This window comes from Peromyscus californicus, unplaced genomic scaffold, assembly GCF_007827085.1.
Source record: "Peromyscus californicus insignis strain IS unplaced genomic scaffold, ASM782708v3 Scaffold_11__1_contigs__length_118956290, whole genome shotgun sequence".
Classification (NCBI taxonomy): domain Eukaryota; kingdom Metazoa; phylum Chordata; class Mammalia; order Rodentia; family Cricetidae; genus Peromyscus; species Peromyscus californicus.
The window spans coordinates 11983369-12011079 of NW_026294402.1; the positions used below are offsets into that span (position 1 = coordinate 11983369).

General features: G+C 47.2%; 1 protein-coding gene across 3 annotated transcripts; it reads right to left on the minus strand.

The window, feature by feature from the left end:
- Positions 1 to 582: 582 nt before the first annotated feature.
- Positions 583 to 19696, minus strand: Mtnr1b (melatonin receptor 1B). 3 transcript variants are annotated; one of them, XM_052752965.1, is made up of 4 exons: positions 18278 to 19696; positions 4597 to 5626; positions 4426 to 4489; positions 583 to 2831 (listed from the first exon to the last, which is right to left on the minus strand). In XM_052752965.1, exons 1-2 carry the CDS (start codon positions 18498 to 18500, stop codon positions 4755 to 4757), a joined length of 1095 nt encoding a protein of 364 aa, XP_052608925.1. In that variant the 5' UTR covers positions 18501 to 19696; the 3' UTR covers positions 583 to 2831; positions 4426 to 4489; positions 4597 to 4754. The 3 variants fall into 3 exon arrangements, with proteins under 3 accessions (XP_052608925.1, XP_052608934.1, XP_052608915.1); XM_052752974.1 differs by lacking the exon at positions 4426 to 4489; XM_052752955.1 differs by having other exon boundaries at positions 4426 to 5626.
- Positions 19697 to 27711: the final 8015 nt, after the last annotated feature.

Sequence of the window (27711 nt, forward strand, 5' to 3'; positions counted from 1 at the left end):
GATATGATATAAAAATCACAAACAACAAAAACAAAATAGATAAGAAGGATGGTATCAAGCTGAAAACCATTTGCAGAGCAAAGGAAACAGAGTGAGCAGATAACCCATGGAATTGTGAAAATGTTCTGTAAACCACTGATCTTGTAAGGGTTAATATCTGTAACAGTAAAGAAACTCCCAGGAGTCCTGTGAATCAATGGGTACAATGTCACTGTTGGACAAGGAGACTAAGCTCTGGTGTTCTGTCACACAGTGAGATGATGCCAAGTAATAATAGCTGTTGCATATATTTCAAAATAGAAGAGTTAAGATTCTTAATGATCTTAACACAAAGAAATGAGACTTTGAGGTGATGGTTATGTTTGCTAATTAGTCTGATCACTAAAGAATGCATGTATATATGTGTAATATTATTGCTTCTTAAAAGTAATAGAACATGCAGTTTTGAAGGTAACTCTAAGTCATTACCAAAATCAAAGTCAAAACCAAAGCAAAACATCCCAAAGTTTAAAGAGAGAGAGAGAGAGAGAGAGAGAGAGAGAGAGAGAGATACAGAGACAGAGACAGAGACAGAGACAGGGAGACAGACAGAATACTTTATTTCATTTGGCTTAGCAGCTATTATGAAATACCACAGACTATGTGCTTTAAAAACAACAGAAGTTAGTTTCTGGTGGTTGCACAACCCGAGGAGTCCTCGATCCAGGCTGCAGCTTGACTCTTCTCTCTTGAGTTCATGTGGCAGAAGAGGCAGCGAGCTCTCAGAGGTCTCAGTTTACAGCAGTGACAATTGTGGTCACTGGGTCTTTGCCCTCATGAGCTAATTGCTTCTCCCAGTGTCTCCTCAAGATCCATTCACACTGGGAATGGGTCTTTGAGATGTCTGGGGTAGAGGCGTAAATGTTCAGTCTATAGCTGAGCTTAAATACATGCAAGAATGGGCAACAGGATTCCAAAAAGGTGCTCAGAATCACTGAGTAGTAGGTAAATTCAAATAAAAGCTGCAGTCACGTGTGGTGATATTGTGTTCCCCAAAATATTGTGCACCCTAATAAACTTATCTGGGGTCAGAGAACAGAACAGCAACTAGATACAGAGGCCAGAAAATGGTGGCACACACACCTTTAATCCTAGCATTCCAGAGGTAGAGATCTGTCTAGATCTCTGTGAGTTCAAAACCACACTGGAAACAGCCAGGCATGGTGACACACGCCTTTAATCCCAGGAAGTGATGGCAGGAAGCAGAAAGGTATATAAGGCGTGAGGACCAGGAACTAGAAGTTAGTTAAGCTTTTAGCTTTTAGCAGCAGTTCAGCTGAGATCCATTCGGGTGAGGACCCAGAGGCTTCCAATCTGAGGAAACAGGATCAGCTGAGGAATTGGCGAGGTGAGGATGTGGCTTGTTCTGCTTCTCTGATCTTCCAGTGTTCACCCCAATACCTGGCTTCAGGTTTGTTCTTATTAATAAGACCTTTTAAGATTCGTGCTACAGTCACTCCCGATCTTCTAGGATGGTAGTCATTATGAAAAAGCGGAAAGTGAAACAAGTAGCCATTGTTAGCAAGGAGGTGTGGGAGCTGGAGTATCAGCACTTTTGCTGGACTTAAGTCATGGAGCCACTTTGGCAAACAGCGTGACAGTTCCCCAAACACTAAGAATGGAACCAACAGTTGAAATTCACTGAAGTGCCCAGTAGTATCTGAACATTTGGATAGCGCAGCCATTTCCACATCATGGCTGTTTTGACAATACCACCACGGACACAGGTGTGCACATAAGTCACTGAAATCTTGACCACACCTCTTCTTGGTGGATATTCAGAACTGCAATTGCTGGGTCACAGTGCCAGTTCGGTGTGGTGGAGATGGACAGTAGGTTGGCCATTCTTCCTTACACAGGAAGGAAATATCACTGTAAGCAAAACCACAAAAGAACCTACAGGACATTATCCCGTGTGAATAGTCCACTCACAGAAGGGCATGTACTGCATGAACTCAAGTAGAGCTTCCAAAGAAATCACTCCCCAGAGCAGGAAGTAGGCTTATGTGGAGAAGGTTGCAGTCTTGCACATGGAAGTTTCCTAGTGCTCTGCTGTACACTGAGTTCATACTTGACATTGGCACACAGCACATTTTAAAATTTGCTCCTCTGAGCCAAGTGTAGCAGCCAGCAAGCTTGTAATTCCAGCACCCAGGAAGTAGAGGGGGCAGGAAGATCAGAAGTTCAAGGCCATCTTCAGCTAGCTACATAACTAATTCAAGGCCAGCTTGGACTATATGAGATCCTATCTTAAAACTGTCTCCACCTTGGAAAATGTAAACAGTTCAGATTTTACTTTATTTATTTATTTTTGCATACTAATGTTTTATTTTGTAACGAATGATTTGTAGCATATCTGATTGGCTATTATTTGTTAAGGAAAACTTGTCAGTCTCTTGTGACTTTCTGTGTTCCAAGTGTGTTTCTGACAAGGTATAGGTGTACATGTGTGTGTCCTGATCCATGGTGGCCAACGTGCTGGATGACCTCAGAGGTCAACCCATTTAGAAGTCTGCACCTGAACTTGAGGTCCCTTGAAGGCTGAGAGTTTCCTCGAGAGTTCAAGACAGGTGTTCCACGGAAGGTCACAGGAAGAAGATGGCTGGGAAGCATCTTTGCAGAGACTGTAGGGTCCGTCAAGCAGAAGGTGAGTCATCTCTACGCCCTTTGAATGACTGTGTTTGTTTAAACTCAGAGCCGGTGGTCTGAGACCATTCCATGGAGTATGCACATCATGGCCTGATGCTCTGGCTTTCTCTACCTTCTTTTGTTCTCTAGGACACTGGTTCATCCTAGAAACACAAGAAAAGGTCCTGGTTATTAGACTTACATGCCAGGACTGGCGACACTGATGGGCTGAGAAAACGAAGGGAGATTGTATTCCTTCTGCCTGTATTTACTGAGTATGCGCACACATTTAGCAGTAGGAGACACAGATGATCAGAGGGGGAGGGTCACGCTGTTGGCAAGCAAGTGATGACTCCCTCTTTTTCAGAGCTGGGGTCACAGGAAACCTCTGTGTCTGGTGTCTGGAGAGAGGAGGCCAGAGTCACATCTTCCTAAGTAGGTCAACTTTGATTTCCACCCACCTGTGGTGTTTCAGGGGGCTTTGTGAGACTGAGGTGTGAACTGTGGAGTTCCCTAAGTGAGAATATCCACCCTCAGTCACCAAAGGTGCCACACATTTCCCCAATCATTCCATTAGTGGTTCCCTAATATCAGATTCTGATTTTCACAACTGAATCATTGGCAGGGTCCAGGAAATTCACATTTTTAAGGAATGCCCAGGTAACTAGGTGTCTAGGCTCTCAACCTGGGCTGGATTTTTCCTACTTCAGGGAAAGTGAAGATGTGGTACAGAGCTGAGCCGGCAGCACAGCAGAGTCCCCTTGTTCTGCCTCCAGGGAAGCCGCATGGCCAGCTGAGGTAGCTGTCCTTCCCTGTGGACGACACGCATATAAGGTACTTAACCTAGCTCAGTGCATCTCTGCTACTTGTTCCCAAGTCTGCAGGGGCAGGGTGGGGTGCTGACAGGCCTGGCTCCATATCTACCTTTGAACTTAGCACCTTTTTGGACTCACCCAATCAGTTAAGTTCTTTGAGTTTCAGTTTCTTACTCCACAAACACATACTAGTATCCATTTCCAAGAATTTTGAAAGGATTAGATATGATAGTACATACCAAGCATTCATTACAGTGACTGGTACAAAGAAAACACCTTCCAACTTTTGCTTATAGCAGTCTGTCAATAGACTGACCACCCAGAGGGCAGGAATCATGGTTCTCCTGCTGGACCACACTCACCAAGCACCTTCAATTAATATCTGAAGAAAACAACATGGTGTGCATATGTGTTATTTGTATGCTGTGTTTGTATGTGGTGAATGTTTTGTGTATATGTGGTGTGTGTTTTGTGGGTATGTGTCTGGTGTATATGAGTGTGGTGTGTTTCTGGTGTATATGTACGTAGTATGTATATGTGTGGTGTTAATCTTGTTATATATATATATATATATATATATATATATATTTATTTATGTGGTATATGGTTGTGCTTGGTATGCATGTGTCTGGTGTATATGCACACGGTGTGTGAGTATGCATGGTGTGTGTCTCATGTATATGTGTGTGATATGTCTGGTGTATATTATGTGTGGTGGATGTGGATACAGTATGTGGTGTGTGTCTGATGTACATGTGTGTGATGTGTGTCTGGTATATATGTGTGGTGGATGTGGATACAGTATGTGGTGTGTGTCTGATGTACATGTGTGTGATGGATATGGATATAGTATGTGGTGTGGTACATTTGTGATGTGCAGGAAAGGTTGATGGGTAGGACCCTCTGTGGCTGCCTTTTTCCTGGGTCCCTGGAAGTCACCCACCTTCAGTACTGTAGATTTTTCTCTTTCAGCCCAGGTATTCAAAAGAGATCTCTTCCTGCTGGCCCTTCAAGGAAGGGATAACATTGGTAACAGCTCAATGTGGCAGGGAAAACAGCATCTCATGGGTAGGGTCTGACTTCTGCCCCAGCCCTTTGGAATCCAGTGTCCTACCTGGTACCAGGAGTGTCTGCAGGTTTGTGCTTGTGGCCACCTGCCAGACTTCCCCAGTTGTGGGCTGTGATGTGAGCAGGTTTATGCACAACACTGTGACACAGGTTATACTCCCCCACTTCAAAGCTTTGCTGCTAGGTCCATGTACTTGATGCAGACTAGAGAGCACCCTCCTGGACAGGCGTGGGAGCCCCGGCAGCAGGCAGTGCTGGGTTCCGCAGCTCCTCAGCAAGGCAACATGTGGAAGCATCATGGAAGCAGCACCCAGTGTTCCAGAGGCCTGAGAGGATCCTCCTGTATTCCCTGCGGAAGTTCTGATTCAGGAGCCCGTAGACAATGGCATTAAGGCAGCTGTTGAAGTAAGCTAGGAAGTAGCTGGTGACAAAGAGCCCCTCTGGGACCTGGAGAGCCATCGCCTCTGGGTTGATAGCCACTGCAAGGCCGATGCAGTTGAGGGGGGCCCAGCATATGGCAAAAACCACGAACACTGCGAACATGGTTAGGAAACTGCGCAAGTCACCAGGCCTCAGGCGCAGCTTACTCTCAGCCTTGGCCTTCCTTCGGACCCGGAGCACCAGCACCCAGATTCGCAGGTAGCAGAAGGATACCACAGCAATTGGAAGGAGGAAGTGGATGGCCACCACGGCCGCAGTGTACTGGGTGCTGGCTGTCTGGATGAAGGTGCAGGAATAGATGCGTGGGTCATACTCTAGGGACCCCACAAAGAAATTGGGCACCAAGGCCACCAGAGTGAGGAGCCAGACGAGGCTGATGTAAAGGGGGGCATGCCAATGACTGCAGACGCGGTGGTAGGTTGCACTGTGACAGATGCACCAATAGCGGTTGATAGCAATGGCTGTGATGTTGAAGACAGAGCCAATGACACTCAGGCCCATCACAAAGGCACTGGCTTTGCAGTGGGCCTCTCCAAGGGCCCAACCATCATGGACAATGGCCACCAGGATCAGTGGGTAAGGGTACAAGGCTACCACCAGGTCAGCCAAGGCCAGACTCACCACAAACAGGTTACCTGAAGCAGGAAACACAGGTTAGCAGTTAGAAGAGGCCCCACATTTCGTGTTCATTATTTATGGGGGTGGAGGGAAATCGCTTGGTGGGTAAAATGCTTGTAACTCAAGCACGACACCTGAGTTTGATTCCCAGACCCCACACTTTAAAAAGAAAAATAGCCAGGCGTAGGGATAATTCTTATAATTCCAGGGAAAGACAGGCAGAGTCCTGGTGCTCGTTGACTAGCTGTCTAGCCTAATCAGTGAGCTCCACATTCTTAAGAGATCCTGTTTGAAGCATAAGGTGGATGGCACCTGAGAATACAGGAATGATATCCAAGGTTCACCTCTGGTTTCTGTACTCACACATGCTTGTGAATTTCCACACAGAAACCACACACACACACACACACACACACACACACACACACACACACACACACACACAGACACACACACACACACACACAGACACACACACACAGACACACACACACACACACACAGACACACACACACACACGATACACAGATATGCACACAACATTTTATGCTTCTCTAAACTGCTTTCATCATCTCTGGGAGTGGAAACCAATGGCATTTAGAGACAGAGTCGAGGACTCAAATTGCATCCGTACTTGTCTACTCAAGCGCTCACTGGTTCCCTTTGGTAACTTGCAAAGCATTGATAATTACCCTACTTTGTGGTAGGTGTGATAATGAGAGCAATGCCCAGTGGAGTGAGTGGTCTCAAATAACTGCTTCTAGGACAGGTATAGAGGCATGGTGTTCTGGTTGGCTTTTGTCAACTTGACAGAAACCTACACATATCTGGGTAGAGGGAATCTTAATTGAGAAAATGCCTCCATATGATTGGCCTCTAGGCAAGTCTGTGGGGGCATTTCCTTGACTCACGAGTGATGTGTGAGGGCCCAGACCACTCTGGGCAGTGCCAGTGCTTGGCAGGTTGTGTAAGAAAGCTGGCTGAGCCAGCTGTAGGAAGGAAGCCATCGGGAGCAAGACAGGAAGCAGTGTTCCCCTACGGCTTCTGCCTTAGTTCCGCCTCCAGTTTCCCTTCTTGAGTTCCCTTTATGAAGGACTGTAATCAGGACATGGGAGCTGAAATAAACCCTTTCCTCCCCAAGTTGCTTTTGGTCATGGTGTTTTATCACAGCAAAAGAAACCTAACTAAGACACACAGGGACGTGACTGTTGTCCTCTTGGCCCATAGTCCTGGAGGAAAGGAGTGGTGGCGATTCCTACTTTGCCTGCACATTCCCTGACTTTCTGAGCTGTCTCCTCTGAATGGAACCCTTGGTAGTTTATCATCAGCTCAGCCAGCCAGAGCCTCAGGAAGCCACACAGCCATCCAGGAACGTAGCTCGAGTCCCAGGGAGGAAGGAGACAGTTCACTCCTGAAGAGTCACCTTTGCTCATCCAGATTCGCTGTCTGAGAACACCAGTGCCCCGAATGAAGCACCAGGAACCTGGAGGGTTCCAACATGGAGCTCAGGGCGTGAGCAGTTCCCTTCCCTAACACCATTTCCCCCACCAAGCCTTGTGTTTTCTGAGCATTTGCTGGCATAGTGTACACAGGGCATAATGTTTTCAGGCATCTGGCCCAGGTGACAAATGCATGCTGCTTGTCGTCAGACAGATGCAGTGGGAAGGCAGGTTGCATTTGTAAAAGGAACTTACAAGTTGCCCAGGACATAGGCGCTCCACCCACCTCAAAATCTGTCCTTCTCCTATAGCTCCACCCACCCCCACCTGTCCTCATCCCACCTGAGGGTTCAGAGCATCAGGGAAGGAAGAGGACAGGCTGAGGTCTAGGAAATGGGTGGGTTAGAGCCTAACAGTTACAGGTTCAGCTGTCAGACCTTCACATGAAGCACACTCCACTTGCATGTGTCAAAACACAGCTTGGGAAAGGGCTGCCTCCAGCCTACCCTAGTCCCAACACACATACTCACCCTGTCAGAAGACTGGGTGGTATAGAGTGCCTTGGGCAGGGACCTGGAGAAGTGCCTATTTTCATCTCAAAAGCCCCAGGTCAGTCCAGCGCAGAACTGAGAGAAAATAAGTCCCATCATACTAAGGAAGTTATCAGGACCTCAGGGCTACACTGGCATCCAGAGCCAGGACAGGATCGAAGAGGGCCAGGGGATGTAAGAGGTTGCCAGTGAACTCTGGCAAGAAGTGTGGGGTGAGAGGGAGCGTGGCCCGGGGTCTGAGGACCACACAGGGAGGTTGTCTAGGGATGGTGTATCCTGCACGCTCTGCTGCCTTTCATCCTGCTCTGTTATTTGAGGGTTTTAGTTACTTTGTGGGTTAAGACTCATTTTCTTTCCAGTTGTTCCTTCAAGGTGAGAAACGCACATCTGAGGACCTGTGCGCCATGTGGCAGATCTGGTTGGCGTCTTGGAGTTTCATTTTCAGTCCTGGTGGTTGTCCCCACCATCAGCAGCAGCCTTTGGCTTTCTGGCCGTGACAGTTCATCTTCTTAGTCAGTCTGGCAGAGTCAGAACCACTCAAGGGACAGACACATCTCTAGGTGTGTCTTGAGAGTGTTTCTAGGTTAGGGCAGCTGAGCAGAGAAGACGCACGCTGAATATGGGTGGCAGCATCCCATGGGCCGGGATCCCAGACTGAGGATCCGTTGCCTCTCTCTGTCACTGAGGTGTGATTGTGAGTCATGACCTGCACTGTCCCTTTCCCACCATGATGAGCCACACTCCCACCAGTTACGGCTCAACCCTTTTGTCCTCAAGTCTCCTGTGGGACGTGTCTTGTCAAAGTAACTAGGAAAGCAGCTGATGCACCACTTCAAACTGTTCTGAGTTCCCAGAAGCAGGGACTGCTTCTCACAACCCAGTTAGGATAAGAATTGCTTTATTCTGGGATTTTAAGGCTCCTTTTGAAGTTTGGAGGAGGTGCTGGAGGTGGGAGGAGTCTGAGGTACACTTAGTTCTGCCCATTTCTGATATTGGGCATTTGGGCAATGATTGAACTTTCTCTGTGATTTCTTCACCAACCCCCTCTCCTGCTGGAGAACCCCCATAACTCTTCACAGTGTTGTTTTTGTAGTGAACACCCCCCTTTCACCAACACAGGAAGGTTGGTTGCTGCAGATCCTGATGGTTTCTGGATGGACAGCAAACAGTCTCTTGGAATGTACGAATGTGACAGAAAAAGTCAAAAGTGGCTGGAAGCTGGTGCCAGCTCTGCCAGCTGTTTCTCTGGGAAAGCTAAGGCAGGCACCGCTGTGTTAATGCGGCTTGTCCCCTAATAATGCCCCAGAGGCTGCAAACAGCTTGTAAATGGCGAGCAGAACACGTTAGCTCTACGTGGAAAGTGATTCAATTACTCCCCCCTATTAAGCCGGCTGTTCCTAAAAGGCTGAAATCCACCAATCCCTGCTGGAGAGTCATCTGCCCAGCGGTCCTACTGTCTTCTAGCTTTCTTGGCATGAATCCCAATTAGGTGACTGCCGATCTTACATTGACGGCCATCTGTGAGATGCTGAGATGCTGGAGTCTCTCAGGATGATATTTGGGCGGAGATCCCTGCTGCATCAGTTTCTTCCCCAGCCAGGTGAAAGATCAACCAGCCAGCCTGTAGCTCTGTTCTGCGTTGTGTGCAATGGCTTGTAATAAACATTCATATACCAGTCTTGGAGTGACTCATCCTGCCTGCCTCCGCCAGACAAGCTGTGACAGTGGGAAGGGGCCGCCACCACAGGGTTGTGGTCTCTGAAGCAGAGCCCTCATTATTCACAGGTAAAGCACACTACTTTACACTACACAGTGGCTTCTTATCCCATCTCCTTTCTGGGAATTCTGTTTCTGAGGAGGTGGTCAGCGCTACACTGTCTAGTCTTCATCAGACAGAACTCTGAAAGGCAAAGCCACCCCTGTCCCCAGCCACTCCTTTGTTCACCTTCTGAACTCGGAAGAGTTTCCTTGTGTTTAAAATGCTCTTGGGCATGGAGCTTCAAGTCAGTGTTTACTTGAGCCAGTCAGTTATTCAGCAGGGACCCCCGAGAACCTCCTCATAGCAGTTCTGACTGTGCTGGGAACTTAGAGAAGTGGGTGAGCAACCCAGGGGCATTTATTCCCTCACAGAGAAGACAGTCAACAAATGAAAGCAGGGCACAGTGAGGGAAGTCCACAGCCGACCCACGCTGGCCAACAGGCTAACCACTTTCACGTCAAAGTCTTCCTCCATCCTTTATTTGATGTACAGTACATCTGTCCTCTTCCATACACAGGAAAGATATGGCATGGTGCTCAGAGAAAGACCTGTTATGATGCACCAACACAGAGAAACAGTAACCCAGGTAGTCCAGGCCACAGCAACAAGGTGGGGAAAGTTCCACGTCAGACAATGAAGAGGGATGGTGTTAGTCAGGCTGAACAATTCCCCCAAGCCCTTCGACCAGATCGCTCCTACCCAAGAATGGCAGTGCACCTCCAAACAGAATCTTACAGTGAAAGGTCCTAAGCAACAGTAACGTCAACATGAATCATGTGAGGCATTCTAATAACGTTTTGGGTGTAAGCAATTTTGAGAAGATTGAGCAGATAATTCGTTAGAAAGTTGGTTTCCTCACAAGTACCGGAGCAATGGATACATGTAAGGTAATCTCATTATGTTCTCAAATTCCTGGAGGGTAGAAATTGTTTTCTTCCAAAGTCCTGTTGTTTACGCAAAACCCTCAGGGCGTCAGGATGACTCATAGAAAGGCTGAGATAAAGTTGTTCTTTCCTTAGTTATATAAATTAAAAGTGTACAGGAAAATACCAAGGAAGATGTATTTAAGAGTATAAGAAGTATGTGTTTGAAAGAATAACTGGTATAATGTCACCAAACATTCTTCACAATCATCAGAAGAGATCAGCTTCTGTGGAAATGTGATGATGAGCACCATCTTTTACTTTAACAAATGCAATAGTGACCGAGGACAGTGGATGTGCCACCAGACTCAATGGTATGCACTCGGTACTTCTTGTAAGAATCCTGCGTGTTTAACCTGACAATTTAGATCTCCTAGATGAAGAAGCAGGTGCTCTGTTATATAAATCTGTAACAGAGAAGGCTGGAGAAGGCCAGAAGACAAGAGAGGGGGGGATGGAAGTGGGGTAAAAGGCAAGGGTGCAGAGAACTGGTCTTCATCACAAGTGAAGGGCAGAAACAGGACACCGGGCTTGGCAGCGAGCACATCAGCCAAGATGTCAGCTAGGTGAACTCTGCTCTTTGTGGGAGAATAAAGTGATGGCTTATTCTCTCAATTAGCTTTGTCTTCAAGGAAAGAGAGACAGAGTAACACTTGGGCAGGAATATCCCTCAGAGAAAGGATTGTAGAATTTAATTTTTTTATTCTCTGTTTTTCCCTTTTCCTTGTTTTGATTGGTGTATGTTTTGTTTATAGTTACTGGGTCACCTTATGTAGGTTTTCATTGAACTGTAGCATGTACTTTCACGCCTTTTCTTTCTTCTCTCTTCCCTCCCACTCACCTTCTTCCTGTTTCTGTCTCTTTCTCAAATGAAGATTTCTGACACCTGAGAAATACCTAGTCACTGCCTTAGTTACCTCTCTGTTGCTGTGATAAAAATATCCTGATCAAAGCAATTCCAAGGAGGGCCTACGGTTCATGCTTCTGAGGTCCATTATGGTGGCGAAGGCATGGGTCACATTCCATCTCCAGTCAGGAAGCAAAAGGAGGTGAATGCTGGTGCTCAGCTCTCCTTTTTGTTTGGTCCTGGACTGCAGCCCATGAAATGGTGCCACCCACAGATAGGGCGGGTCTTCACATGTCTATTCACCTAATGAAGCAGCTCCCTCACAGGCTGCCCAGAGGTTTGTCTCCTGATTCTGCCAAGCTGACAACGTTAATCATCACAGTTATGTCAACTATCATTATGAGCATTGTTCTTGTCTTACTGTTAGTTGTATTGAAAGAACTGAGCGTTTGACACCTGGGTCAGAATAGGATCCTTGTGAGGTAAGACATGAGTTGTCCAGCCGTGTTTCAGGTTGGGATGTGTTCTGACACATGTGAAGTCAGGTGATTTAATCCTCCTGGGAACTTCACAGTGTGTCCTTAAATAAGTACAGATGTTGCAGCCTGCTGTACCCCTTGCCTGCAGTAGTCCTGATGACTAAAGACAGCAAAGAAGGTAGGAAGTTCCCTGGTGATTGCCAACTCCACAAGCACAGAGACTACATTTGCTCCCTAACTTTAACCTCTTCAGCAATACACATTTTACACTGTGAGTTGCAGAAGCCGAGCTCAATGTCTGCCGTGTCCTGAAGGACATCATGTCTATGTATGGAAGCCACGCTTTGGAAATGAATGAAGGCAGTTGGACAGGAAACTCTCTATGACCCCCAGGAAACTGAGAGCTCCCTGGGAAGAACGAGGGAAGATTAAGAGTTCTCTTCCTTATGCAGCTAAAGACATAATTACAGACTTTAAAAAAATGTTCATTTTTGCTCACTGAAAAGATAATAAGGTACTCAGAGCTGAAATGTGAGGCTGGAGATCTCAGAAACACTGGGGAGGGAGGCCAGGGAGGCCTAGTTTGTTCTTAAGCTAATAACAAATGCCCCATATCCTGCTCGTTGGCTCAGCAACAGAGACAGCTGACATTGAGTGGCATCTTCCTGAGGGCAGGCTAAGTGCTGATTGGAGGGGCTTCCTCTTTCTCTGTCTTCCTGGGGCCGGGAACTCCAGGCCTACTGGACATTTCCTTCCAGGCCTTCAAGTGCCTTTGTCCAGGACCACCCACCTTCTTCAGGTATCACATGCTGTGTTTCCTTATAGGGAAGGGGCAGGGGCTGGCCACAGTCTCTGCACAGTACCAGTGGGGAAGGATAGCTTACCTGCACCTCCTAGGAAAGCCCTCGATTGGGTAAGGGATGGGGAGAGCCCTGGGTGCCACTGGGCACTAACGGAAGCATCCGTGTGGGGAGAACAGGCCTTGCATTTGGGCCTATGTTCAGAATATACTCCCTCCATATTTTCCCAGGAAATTGTCAGCCACTGATGCCCTCTGCCTTACAAATGGCTAAAAATTTTCAAAATGGCAGTGCCCATTCACTAGCAACACCGTCTAAACGGTCTGCTTACCACAGCTGAGCACAAAAGTCCATTGTCAGATCATGGCTCCTGATTGGTAACAAGGGACTCTGGGTGAGTTGTTGACAAAGCTGGGGGTGATGGACACTGTTGTACATTCCTCAATGCTGGCAGAGAGAAGATGAAGGCTGGCAGCTCAGAAGGGGTGCCATTTTCTAGCCTCTGTGCTGGGGACTGTATGGTGGTGGTAGCAGGAAATCTAGGTTTTATAGGGGTGTGTGTGTGTGTGTGTGTGTGTGTGTGTGTGTGTGTGTGTGTGTGTGTAGAGCAAACCTTGACATCAGTGTCTGTGATTGATTTCCATTTTACACACTGAGGCACAGTATCTTGCTGAGCTTGGTGTTCGTTGATTGATTCAGCTAGTCTGGCTGGCCAGCTTGCTGCAAGGATCCCATCTCTGCCTCCAGAGTGCCGATGTTACAGGTGGGCCACCATGCCACCCCAGCATTTATGTGGGTGCTGGAGATCCGAACTCTCTCCCCCTCACATTCGCACAACAGGCACCTTACTCACGGAGCCATCTACCCCAGCCCTTCAGACGGCTTAAGGTGGCTCAGGATGGACCATCAAGGATGCACCAAGAGGGTTTTAGAGACTGTGGTACAGCTGAGGCTGCTAAGAGACTCCAGGCGCCCGGGAGCAAGAGCAGGCGCGCATGCCTTTGTGACTGGTCCAGATGTCAGCTTCCAAGGAAAGCATGAGGCATTCTTTGAGCTTTCATTGCTCAAAGCAATGATTAACTTGTCAGTTGCTGTGTTGAGCTGAATACTGCTGTCCAGGACTCTGCCACCCACTGTAGCAGAAGTTCTCCTGTCCCTCTGTGCCTGCTGTTTGCCCAAGGACATTTGGTCTCTACTGTGTACAGGCCTCTGAGGACAGAGCAGAGCAAAAGTCTATGTATTTATTCAACTGGACAGGAAGCTGGGAGGAAGAGAAGGAGGGAGGAAGGGATGGAAAGAGAGAGATGAGGGGGCAGTTACTCTGTCGGGGAGAGCACACAGTATCATGGGGGCCTGAAGGGTGTGACACTCACTACACCGTTCACAGGGTTGATAGCAAACGTATGGCTGAGTTGGGGACTGAGGAAGGGGAGTAGACACCAAGGAGGTGCAAGAGCAGGGGACCTCCTGGTGCACGGGACAGCCTGGCCTGCAGGCAACCTGACAACCGGCTGTGAGCAGGGGAGGTAGCCCAGCTGATTGGAGATGGGGGCTGCACTCTGGAAGAGACTGTTCTTTGGATGGAGGAGGTATGAGATTGGCAAGATAGTTCCGGGAAGAGGAGTGGGGAAAACCACCAAAACACTGTAAAGTGTGTGCCAGGGGAGATGAGGGGGATTCAAACTCTCAGGATATAGAGTTGAGGAAAGGGCAGAGTGAGAAATATTATAATAGAGCAAAAACATTTGGGATGAAAGAAAAGAACGACTCCTAAGACTTAGGTGCCTGGGAGATAAAGGGAGGAGGAAGAGCTAGGGATTTGCATCAGGCAAGGTGAGGGAATGGAGGTCCCAGGAGAGTATGGCTCTGAGTGTCACACATAGCAGGGAAGGAAGGTTCTAGAAGCCGGGGAAGGGGCAGGAGAAGCAAGATAGCTAGAGGGAGCATCAGGGGAGACACAAAAATAAGGGCGTGGTAGTTTGAATTGAATTGGCCCGCATAAGCTTATAGGGAGCGGCACTATTGGGAGGTGTGACTTTGTTGGAGTAAGTATGGCCTTGTTGGAGGAAGTGTGTCACTGTAGAAGAGGGCTTTGAGGTCTCATATATGTTCAAGCCATGCCCAGTATCTCAGACCACTTCCTGTTGCCTGCAGATCAAGACATGTTAACACGCATCTCCTTCTCCAGCACCATGTCTGCCAGCATGCCACCATGCTCTACCATGATGATAATGGAGAAACCTCTGAACTGCAAGCCACCCCAATGCATGTTGTTCCTTTGTAAGTGTTGCCGTGGCCATAGTGTCTTTTCACAGCAATAAAAACCCTCACTAAGATAACTCTTTTTTTTTTGTTTTGTTTTTTTTGGGACAGGGTTTCTCTGTGTAGCTTTGCGCCTTTCCTGGAACTCGCTTTGGAGACCAGGCTGGCCTCGAACTCACAGAGATCCGCCTGCCTCTGCCTCCCGAGTGCTGGGATTAAAGGCGTGTGCCACCACCGCCCGGCTAAGATAACTCTTTTTAAAAACAAACAAACCAACAAACAAAAAACCAAAAAACAAGAGACTTTGGTGTACATCTATGAGGGCAAGTAGAGAGGTGAGAAATAAAGGAGGGGAGGATATCATGGATTAGGGGAGGGTAAGGGAGGGCAGGGGAGAGTAAGGGAGGGTAGGGGAGAGTAGGTAAGGCAGGGGGGGGGAATTGGAGGCCAGAAAAGAGAGTGAAGGAGGGGAGAAGGTGGGAGAGGAAGCTAGATGAGAGGTTAGGAGAGAAGGAGAGGAGAGGAGAAAACAAGAGGGGAGAGGACCTGATAGAAGACTGTTTTTGAGGAGAAAGGAAGTGATCAAACCACTAGGCATACATACAGGTAAGGTGGAGGTGAAGTGGACATGACAAAAGTCTGTGCGTGCTCCCCGGAGAGCCCTAAGCTTGGCAAGCCTCCAGGAAGCACAATGTGAGGGGACAAGCCACGGTGGGCAGGCACTGGTTTATAGACACACCTGACTGCCCTCCTGGTGGTCAGTTCCCTGAACCTGCCCCCCACTGTCCCCAAGTTCTGTCTGAAATGGGAACTCACCACACAACAACAGCTGGCCTTGTGGGAGTCAGTAAGGGGGCCTCATGTCTCCTGGGAAGCATGCTGAGACCTCAAATGGGCCTTGCACCTTGGTTAGTGGAAATAAATGTCCTTTACATGCTCTAGTCAGAATTTCATGAGGTTTATGTTGATAGTGATATTGATTTTCAACTTGACAAGATCTAGAATAACCCAGGGCACAAACCTCTGGGTATGTCTGCAGGACGTAGATGTTTGTAGATAGCATTAATTGATGTGGGAAGGCTCACCTTAAATGTGGGGAGGACCAATCTATGCACTGATTCCTAGACTGAATAAAAACAAGACTCTGAGCTGAGCTGGGCCGTCATGGCGCATGCCTTTAATCCCAGCACTTGGGAGGTAGAGGTAGGTGGATCTCTATGGGTTCAAGGCCAGCCTGGTCTATAAAGTGAGTTCCAGGACAGCCAGGGCTGTTACATAGAGAAAAACAAATGAAAGAAAGAAAGAAAGAAAGAAAGAAAGAAAGAAAGAAAGAAAGAAAGAAAGGAAGGAAGGGAGGAAGAAAGGAAGGAAGGAAGATAGAATCTGAGCTGAGAAGCAGCATTCACCTCTTCCTGCTTCCTGACTGTGAGGACAATGTGACCGCTGTCTCACACTCCCGCTGGCCTGGCCCGCCCTTCCCACCACGTGGACTGTACCCTCTAGCTGTGAGCCACAACTAACCTTCCCTTTCTTCTGTTACTTTGTTCACAGCAATGAAACATAACCTGTACAATATCGACAGGTTAAGGGAACAGATTTGAGTATAAAGTCTGAGACAAGTTGTTCTTGAGGAAAATGTAAACTCTTCACTTTAAAAATGACTGATAAAGAGTGAATAGGGGCTCACTTTTCACAGTGTTGGAGGTTTTCAGAACATTTTGAAATATCACTTTACCATGGTCATTTGGTTTAAACCAATACTACATTAAGTAAATGACTGTCACCCACAAAGTCAGCCATCATACAAACAAGGGCTGGGCACATGGCACATAGTGAGCACTTGCCTAGAATGAATGTGATTCTTTGGTTCATTCCTAGCACCTCAGAAAAAAGGAGAAGGAGGAGGAGGAAGAGGTGGAGAAGGAGGAGGAGGAAAAAAAGAAAGAAAACACTGGTTAAATTGCGTGACCGTGGAAGTTGCCGTGGGACATGCTAGTTTGTTTCTCTAGTGCTGGGCTGCAGCACAGGCATCAGGAGACAGAAGAATAGCATGAAGCACCAGCAACTCCACATGCTCTCTATTCCTGGCTGCTGGGAACTGTGGGGATCACTGGGTGGGGCCGTCCTAAGTGGCGTGAAGGAGAAGTGGGATTCTCATCGTCCACAGGCAGGAAGCAGCAGTGGCCACTCCCTCAATCATTCCTCTCATGACAGACAGGCTAAGGGCTGAACAGGGAGCATCAGCACGTAGAGGCTTCCCTGGCCCCAGCATGTCCAGGAGGGAAGCATGAGGACCTGGAGGGCTAGGCACCCTGACCCACAAGGACAAAGCTTGGGGTGGCTGAACTTCTGCCTCCCTGCTTAGAAAATGAATGCTTGAGGCTGCTGTGCCAGGGCGGTGTGATTAAAAACACAGCAAACACACATTCTGACAGTAACTTACTCTTTGCTAACACATGTCTCTTTTCCAGAGCTGCAATGAGGTCTTGAAAAGGTATTTCAGGAAACATCAGCCCCAGAGACTGTGTGAAGTTTATGCTCCTTAACAATGTTAGGGTTCCCACAGGACAACTAAAAACTCACACTTCCCTTCTGGCTTCCTCTGTAGATAAAAATCCTCAGAACCATCTTTAAGATCCCCAAGACGTTTATAATCATTACTAGCAATGGCTTTTGCAAATGGCCTGGCATTTTAGAAAGTCATCTTTAGGCTTTCCCACTGTTTATATTTACACCATTTTCCATTTTACTTGGCCTTAACATGCAAGGTAAGAATTACAGAATTAACAGTGGGTGCCTGACGTTCCTCGCAGGTCACTTGACTAGCATTTCTCAGTACCCTGTCAGGAGATGAGTTACATGCCTCTCCCTCCCTCTGGTTTTGTTGCCCTGTAGGGAAAGGTTGAACTGGGAATAGATTAGAAAGGAAAAAAATATTTTCAGAATTGCCACCTGATTTAGCCAAATCATTGTTGTGGTTCTCACAGTGAGTCCCACAATTTCTCTGTCTTTATTCAGAAAAGCCAGTGTCTGAATCGACACCCTTGCTTGGAATGGGATCTTCCAGCGACTAGATGAATTTTTGACACAGTGCCCAACAGAATGCTCACATCCATCCATTGCTCGCATCCATGCAGTGTCCACTCTCTCCTCCAGCAAGGGCTTTCTAATTACCTAGTGAGTGAGGTCAGTTTGGCAGGCGGGGAGAGGGGTGTCTCTTACAAGTTGGGAGCTTCCATGGCCAAAAGGGGCCCCATTGAAATGCCACGGATAGCAGCATGCAACCCTTCGGAGCCCACATTCTGCCACAAACAAGAAAAGCTTGGCTCAATTCACATTGGCACGAGTGTGTCCAGAGTGTCCTGGGTGGCTAGCTGCTAGAGACAAGTTCCAACATAGCTTCGCACCCGGGAACCAGCACTTTCCCTAACTTCAAAGAAACAAAGTTTGGGACCAGGATGAAATGAATGGATGCAGACACCCGGCACTGAGCGGGGAAAAGTGGGAGCGTGGGGGTGTTTGTGGGATGCGAAAGGATCTAAGATTCAGGCTTCGAAGCAGTGGCAGGGCACAGAAGGAACCCAGCCCCGAGAAGGCTGGCACTTACCCGCGTTCCGCAGCTTGCGGTTCCTGAGCACAGAGAGGATGACAAGGAGGTTCCCCACGACATCCACGGCTGTGGTGACAACGACCACTGTAGATAGCGTGGGAGCCACCCAAGGAGCCCGGGGAGTCCCTGATGGCCCTGCGCCTACTGACCCGGACCAGCTAGGGCGCGCCGCCAGCCGGCCGGCCTCAGAGCAATTGGCCGCAGAGCTGTTCTCCGGCATCCCCAAGCTGTCAGAGGCACAAGCACTCCTTCGGACACTCCCGTCGTCGCCTCCTCACCGCCCGCCCGACCCAGCCTCCTCACCGCCCGCCAGACCCAGCGACCCAGCGAGTGCTAGCAAGAGGCGGTGGGGAGGGACCTAAAGGAGACAATTAATTGAACGTGGGCAGAGGGGCGGAGAGAAATAAAGGATCCAGACAAGGACCTGGACTCAGATGTTGTAGAAAGGATTGCATCCTCAGAGGCACACTCAGAAACAGTGCTGCAGCATCTCAGCCCTGCCGCCGGAGCTCAACCAGTGTCTGGCCCACTTCAAGTGGCCTAGTTGGTAAGGACAGGGTCCCTAAAAACCAAGAACCCCTAGTTCCTTTACAACGTGGAGAAGCTGAGTCCATTTGGGGACACCCTGCTTTGCAGCCTGGAGTGAGTGCTGGTGGTTCTGGTTCGAGCTACCTGATCCTCAGAAGGCTCTGCCAGGTGGTGCAGCTCTAAAGAGCACATGACTCCTGGGGAATGAGGAGCAACCCCAGGGCAAAGAAGCCAAAAGTGTTGAGCTCTGAAAGGTGACGGGAAAGCTATCCCTTAGCCGCGTGCTGTGTGTTGTGGATGGCCTTGAGGTCAGTGCTGGAAAACCAATACTTTAAAAAATACTTACGTGGATATCTGGCTACATCATAAGACAGGCTTGGAGACAGGGTGGAGTTTGAGGAAAGAGAAGATATAAAACGGCATTTCAGAGAGCGAGAACTCTCCCTAGGAGGCACAGAACGCATGCATTCCAGGAGTGTCCCTGTGTATGACTTTAAACTAAACCAGACACTTGCGGTGTCAATCAGCAGCCAGCGCTGCTCAGACGAGCAGGTGAGAAAGAAGTGAAATCACAGGAGAGGTCATGCAAGGCCAATGAATTGTGCTGAGTTGTCTTATTTTTAAAAGTGTGATCTCGAGAAAGCAAGTGCTTAGAGATGTGAAGTCTCCTTGCTTTCTTCGTGGTGCTGGGTTTTGAACTCAGGACCTTGTGCTTGTGAGCATGCCCACTTCACTGAGCTATGCCCCAGCCTGAAAAACAGATTTCTGAGGTGTGGAGGCTCTTGTTGGGAAGGCTCAGAGGATGCTTATGGAGTTGGTCTCTGGAGAGAGGCAGAAAAACAAGGAAGGGGGGTTAGAGATGGGGAAGCCTGGAATGGAGATGTAGGTTAGTGAGCTGCTTTTAGTACACGTGAGGTTCAGGGTGTTCTACCACTGGATGAAAGGAAGAGGAAGAAAAGGAAGAGGAAAGAGGAAGGGGAGGGAGAGGGAAAGAAGGAAGAGGAGGGGAAGAGTGAGAAAAGGAAGCAAAGAGAAGGGGGAGGAGAGGGATCAGGAGATGGGCAGAGTGGGGAGGAGGAAGGTAATGGGGAGGAAAAGGGGACAGGAGATACAGATACAGGACAGAGTGAAGGTCCACTTTGACGGGAAGAGACAACGGCCAAAATACCCTTTTCTTCCACACGCAGACCTACAGTGAGACCCCTCTGGCTATTAGCAACATTCATAGCACAAGTGGAATATCAGCTATGCCGCCTCCATTCAAACATACTCTAATAACGACATTTGGCTAATGGAGTGCCAAACACAGGAATCGGCCCTGTGCTGTCCTGGAATATAATTTTGCACCTTGCCTGCATGCACAGTTGTGTATGTTAAGACCTTTGGGATTGGGGTACTCAAAGTCAATGCTGTATCCTGACCCAGCAGGCTGTGCTGGGACTTGAAGGCACACAGCAACTGTAAAGTCAATTTAAAAGTCAAAACTAAATATACTTATATGCTTCAGCAATTTTTATTCATACCATTTTTTAAAGATCTGTTCACTATTTTTATTTGTGTGTTTGTGTGTGAAACCAAGTGGAGGGAGCTGCTTACTGACTTGCTCATCATGACTTATCCAGCCTGCTTTCTTATAGAACTCAGGACCACCAGCCCGGAGAAGGCATCACCTATAGTAGGCTGGACCCTCCCCCAACAATCACTAATTAAGAAAATGCCCTACAGCTCGATCTTATGGAAGCATTTTCTCAGTTGAAGTTCTCTACCTTCAGATGACTCTAGCCTGTGTCATTGGCATAAAACTAGCCAGCACAATGACTGCCTTATAAAAGGAAACCTTTAATTTGGGACTTGCTTACAGTTTCAGGGGATTAGACTAAAACCATCAGGCAGAGAGCGCAAGCAACAGGCAGGCAGGCATGACACTGGAGTAGCTGGGAGCTCACATCTGATCTGTAAGTTGCAAGGATGGGGGAGAAAAGACTGAGCCAGGCATGGGCTTTTAAATCCTCAAAGCCCCCCCCCCCCCAGTGACATACATCCTCTGAGGCAACACCTTCTCAACTTTCCCAAACAGTTCTGATAACTGTGAACCAAACATTCAAGAAGATCAGTGCTTACCAGGAACTGGGGAAGGAATGCATGGACAGCATATGAAGGATCTTTAGGTCACTGAGACTATTCTGTGTGATCATGGAGGGCATGATAGTAATCTGCTTCTATTGGTAGATGGTAGACTCTGTCCAGATCCATTGCACATGAACCAAAGGCAAGCCCTAATGTAAACTGTAGAGTTTGGGTGACAAGAGTGTGCCAACGTGGTGTTATAGATGTGCCAAATGTCCTACTTGTTGCAGGAACTTGAAGGGGAGGTTGTGTGTATATGGGGCCAAGGGGTCTGTGGGAACTATTCTTTTTCTTTCTTTTTTAAAAAATTTTATTGTGACTCTAAAATAAAGCTCTTTCTAAAAGAAAAGGATTTTGGCTGGGAGAGTGAAAATTTCCCCAAGCTCAAGCTCATCCTTCCTCAACCCAATAGAGCTTATACAAACATCATTATGACTAACTAGATCCAGGGTAGGCAGTCCTGATAGGATGTTGGGGCTATGGCATCCAGGTAGTGTCAGACTCAAGAGAGTGGGTTTCATGTTCAAGGAAGACATTCTAGAAGGAGTGATTTCAGGGCCTGGTCTAGAGAAGCAGAGTGAGGTTGAGGGCTCTTGAGGGCTTGGGCTCATATCCAAGCACAGGGAATATGTTGAGAGAGTCTTAGACGTCTGTAGCCTGTTGTAAAGTCAGACTCTTGTCTGCTTCTTCTCTGCTGTGGTTTGGGTATGTGTTGTGTTGGGTGTGTTTTAGGTACATATTAGGTATGTGTTGGGCATTGTTGAGTATGTATTGGGTATGTGTTGAGTGTATGTTGGGTTGGGTGCATCTTAGGTATGTGTTGGGTAGGTGTTGGGTATGTGTTTAGTGTGTGTTGAGTGTGTGTTGAGTATGTGTTGAGTGTGTAACCCAAGTTTGCTGTTAGAAGTTTTATTTCTGGAAGCTTGGTTCCTAGAGTGGAGGTGGCCATGGGTAGCAGAACCCTGGAGAAGTGGGGCCTGGTGAGACCTGGTGAGACCTGATAGGTCTAGTGAAGATATGGGAGGTTTTGCTTGTAGAAAGGACTAAAATAGGTCTCATGATATTAAAGTCTTGTTCTTGTTTCTTGTGTCATCATGTAATCTATCCCTCTCATGTATGTGCCTGCCACCATGATGCCATGTGCTACAAGGCCTTCACCAGAGCCAAGATGATGCAGAAGTCATGTCCTTGAACCTCTAGAAATGTGAATCAATGAAACTTCTCTTATTTCTCAAGTACCCAGCTTCACAGATTCCATTATAGTGACAGAAAATAGACTGTTTGCTTTCCAACTGTCAGAAGCAGCTCTCTCACTAACAGATAGGAGGTAATTTCCTTCTTATTTGATGGTGATCTCAGTGTTCAATTAGAAGGACCTGACCCTGTCCTTGGGTGACACTGACTCCTGAGTAAGTCTCCTTGATTTTTTTAAAAATTTGTTTTATTTTAAATTATGTATATATATACATACATGTGTGTGTGTGTGTGTGTGTGTGTGTGTGTGTGTGTGTGTGTGTGTGTGTGTGTGTGTGTTTGTATGTGGGTATATGCACATGTGAGTGCAGTGCCTGCAGAGTCCAGAAGAGGGTGCTGAATCCCTGAGCTGGAGCTAAAGCAATTGTGAGCCCTCTGACTAGGTACTGGGAGCCAAACTTGGGTCCTTTGTATGAGCAGTAAGTGTTCTTAACTGCTGAGCCATCTCATTACTGTTGTTTGTTATCCCACAATTTCTAGATTGGATGCCTCAACAAATAAGATTAAATGTTTATTTTGTATATACAAATATGTGTGCTACACATGTTATGAAAATTTATATGTACATTATTTTATATTATTAATTTACAAATTATGTATATAACTTAAACTGCTTAATCTTTGCCTTATTAGAATTAAAAGTAGTTTGCAGTTTACTTGAGGAACATTACTTAAAAATAAACTTTAAGCCAAATATCTTCAATAGAAAAATTCAAGAGAAAGGACTACATGATAATAGTGATGATCCTGACTCCAGTAGAGGAAAAGCTAATTTGGAATCTTAATGAGACGCAGATAAAGGACGGTTAGTCTCAGAACAGGATGTTGGGCAAGTGAGCCCAGGAGTGAACAGCATGATTAGTTATATGTATGGGCTCCATCTCTGGGGGCACAGTGTATGGGTCTTCCTGACCTCTGAGGGCAGAGTGCAGACCCTCTGCCCCAGAGGCTTGGCTGGGTAGATGGGAGGTGTATTAGTCAGTTTTTTCATTGCTATCATCAAATATATAGTAAGAAACAATGTAGGGAAAAGAGGCTGATTTGGGGCCACAGTTTAAGAGTCCACTATGGACAAGGCACTAGGCAGCTGGTCTACACAGTGAGGATGCGGAGAGCAGTGAATGCCGGTACTCAGCCCCCTGTCTCCCTTCTGTTACATCAGTTCCCTCTCAGCCTATAGGATGGTGCTGCCCACCTCAATTCAATTTCTCTGGAAACATCCTCGCAACACATCTGGAGATGTGTTTCCATGATTCTAAATCCCAGCCAGTTGACAATGCAGATGAACTCTCCTCTCACAGGGGTGTTCAGTCTCTCCTCGGGGCTCTGCAGAGGTACCACCAACAGACCAAGCCTTTGCTCCGTTAGCACACAGGCCCATGGCTCAACAGCTTTGCCTGGGCTTTTCAGGTCACAGGGTCAGAAAACCATCTAGGTTCTCCCTGTGGTTTCTCCAGTAGAGATATTTTCCTGTTCTAGTCCAGTTAATTTTCTAGAGTCTGTCGCAGGCCGCAAAGCCAGAACGAATGCTTCATCGTAGAGATTTGAGCTAGTGCTGGTGTGTGGAGCACCACTCCCCGTCAAAAACATCCCATGGGAATGACTGATGGGAGTGCCCCAAACACCCCCAGACAAGCCATGGGTATCCTTGAAGAAGGACATGGGTTGGTCATAGAATCCAACCAGGTTGCAGGGCTAGCTACGACCCGAGCTCTCCAGCAGGAGCTGGGGCACTTCTGTTTGCTCATGTGTTGACTTAGGTTTTCAGCTCATGGCGCTATTTGGGAGGTTGTAGAGGTTAGAGTGTAGGACTTGTCTAGAGGGTATAGGGTACTTGAACTATGACCCTGGAGGTTGTAGTTTATCCTGGTCTCTCTGAGGGGGTGAGTTCCTCCTTTGTCACATGCTCTCATCTCCAGGATGTCAGCCCAAGTTCATAGGGCACATGGTGGTTGTGTATTTGCTGTAGAGCCAAGGATGACATTGAAATTCTCCTGCCTCCTATGTCCGGGATTATAGGCATGCATCTCCATGCCTTGTTTCTGAGATGCTGGAATCAAACCCAGGGTTCTGTGCATGCTGGACAAGCACTCTAGTAAGTGAGCTTCTCTCTCCAAGCACTGTGTTTGAATGGTTGACTCTCTCTTTTCTTTTAATACATTTTTAATTGAAATGGACTGATGACTCTCCTAATTTCCTTCCCTCCAATCCTCAAGTACACTGCCTCCAACCCCTCCCTCACATCCCCATTCTCCACTTGATAGCCTGCTTTTTATTGTTACATATATGTATATGTATGCTTACTATGTATAAGTAGATCCTCTGAGTTCATTTTTGTTGCCATTGTGTTGTTTGGTGGCAGTGCTGGGTCCCATTGGCATCACGTAGGGACGTCATGTAACTCTACGCATGCTGCGCCAGCTCCTCACTTCTGCTGTGACAGCTTACCTGAGAGGAAAACTTCTCCACACTTCAACCTGCTCTGTCATTCCAATATTTCCCTGTCCATACTGCCCCACCCTTCTGCCTCAACAACTAAGGGTCAAATGGGCCTTATTTAATTCAGTGAGGTATTCCTCATTTATCAAGAACGTGGCTTGCCTTTTGAGAATTGCCCATTATTGTGGGCACATCTGCCCCCTAGTGGCAGTAGGGGAAAATACAACTGGACTTTGAAGTGCTGGAATGGAGGGATTTTGATCTAGTCTCACAGTTCTCTTTCCCTTCCTCTATTTCAAACAGGAGTGGCACGCCCTTTGCCTAACACACCACTGTGGTGATATTTTATTTGTGTTCTAATAAATAAAGCTTTCATGGAGGTCAGAGGAAAAAGCCAGCCACTATATTAAACATTAAGGTCAGGCAGGTAGCACACGACCTTAATCCTAGCATTCGGGAGGCAGAGATTCATCCAGATCTCTGTGAGTTCAAGGCCACACTGGGAACAGAGCCAGGCATGGTGGCATGTGCCTTTAATCCCAGCACTAGTTAACCATAGAGGTCTGGAGGTCTATACAGACAGACAGGAAGTGATGTAGCTGGGCGGAGAGAGGAAGTGAGATGGCAGGGACAGAAAGGATATAGGCATGAGTATACAGGAAGTAGCCCTCTCTTTGGCTGAGGATTTCAAGGCAGTAAGAATGTGGCTGGCTTCTTTCTGCTTCTCTGATCTCTTAGTTTTTACCTCAATGTCTGGCTCCGGGTTTTTTCTTAAAAAGATTGTTTAGCAATTTGTGTTACACACCACTGTGTTTTTAAAGCGTGTAACTAGCTTTAATTTTAGAAGCATTTTCTTGGAGTCTCAAAGGAGACTGTGGAGTTGGCAAGTGAGCAATGTTGGAACAGTGAAGACAGAACATTGGGACCAACAGGACACATTTACTTTGTGATGGACAGGGATCCTGGAGATCAGCGTAAGGATGCCACCCTTTGGATATGGAACATTTCCCAAGGTCCCGTGTTAAAGACTGGTGGTCTTCATGGTGGCACTGGTCGGAGATGGTGAAACTTATAAGAGTATACAGCCAAGTGGGAAGGCTCAGGTCACGTGGGGCTATTCCAAATTGAGATTTGGTTCTCTCTGTCTCTGTCTCTCTCTTTCCCTCTCTCCTTCTTTCATCCTCTCCTCCCCCTACCTCTTTCTCCACCCCCTCCCTCTCTCTCTTTCTCCTTCCCTCCCCTCTCAGGGCATCACTCATGCCTGTGACAAAGATTCTCCTATGGAGTTAAAGACCCATCTTTCTTTCCCTCTTTGGCCATGCTCCCTGCCATTCAGCACAGAAGAACAGCAAGGGATCCACTCAATCAAGAACTAGAAACTCCAAAGCTATAAGCTCAAATGGACTTTTTTATCTTAATTCTGTCAAAAATCGTCACAGAAACACGAAGCTGAGTGACAGACATTTGTTGTTTCCCTGAGTCAGGAGCATTTAACCTAGGATAGACTAGGTTAGGATAGACTAGGTTAGGATGGACTAGGTTAGGATAGACTAGGTTAGGATAGACTAGGTTAGGATGGACTAGGTTAGGATAGACTAGGTTAGGATAGACTAGGTTCTCTTTTGAAGCAGTCGATTGTGTTAACTGCAGCATCACATTGTATCCTAGAATACTGGCTGTCACTTCTCCTCCCAGCCACCCCTCCTCAGTACTGTTGTCTGTAAGAGCAGCACACAACTCTGAGAAGCCTAACGCCAATGTCTTACCGTCTACCCGGATGCCCTATGTATTCCTTTAGTTTGTAGGGTACCTTACTGTGGCAGGGAGAGTGCACGCTTTGAAATCTAGCCATCTGGTTTATGCTCAGCTCTGCCACACAGTGGCTCTCTGGTCTCGGGAGAATGGCATATGGTCTGTGGAGGAGTGTTACAGTGACATCACAGATTACCGTGGCGACCAACTGTGGTGACTCAGAACAACATGAGTATTTAGTTCACAGCCCAGTGTCAGACAGTGTCACACCTTCTGAATGCTTTGTGGCAGCTTTAATAAACATGCTAAAAACAAAACAAAAGCAAAAAAATGAGAATAAAACACACACACACACACACACACACACACACACACACACACACACACACACACACACACAGAAAAACCCAACTTTGCAAGCAGGCCAAAATCAGGTTTAAAGAGAGTTCCTTCTGTCACTCCAGGTGGAAGATCTAGGATTTGAGCCTGGATTACTTCAGGCTGGACCTGGAAGGAAGCCTTTCTACTGTTCTCCATGTGAGAGTGAGCACTCCCATCTTATAGTAATTGATCTTCCTCCAGAGCTCTAGATCCCTCCATTCAGTCCATGGAGGTCAATTCCCATCCCACTCCCGGGTTCAGACAGCAAAGACTCTCCAGCTAGTAACTTCCAGCTCATGCATCAACACACCATTGCTTCCTGGAGAGATTTGATAATAGAAGAATATTTGAGCCCCATGACCCTTACACAGTTTCTCTCTAATATAAAAGTGAATTTCTCAGTAGCCTGAATGTGCTGAGGAGAGGCAATGTCATTGTTCTGATAACTCATACTGAAAAACAACCCTAAAAAGTACTATAGATCACTCTCTCCACATCCAGGAGAGCCAGATCACAGAACTTGGACCCCTGGCCAGCTTTCTGTATTGGTTTCGATCCTTTCCATTTGCTAGCCAGAGACTTACTCATCTCTCATCGCTAACCATGCTTCCTGCTTTCCCCTGACTTCACTTCTGACACACAAATTTGTCTTCTCCACATTGATCCATTTTTCCAGCTCTCTGGTGCTAACTAGCACAGACTTAGTGAAGATCCCAGATTAAGGGTTCAACCTCATAAGCCCACCCTTTCATTTCAGACACCAATTGCCAGTCTCAGATTGTGACCTGTTTGTCTGACCACCACGCTGCAGGTTTTTCCAACCTAAGCAACCAAGTCTCCAACCCTTTTCTTTTAGATTTTTATGGAGAACAGGGAAGGGAAATACGTATTATTAGTTATATCAGAATATCGTGCCCCCTGATTAACAGGACCACCACTTACCTTCCCGT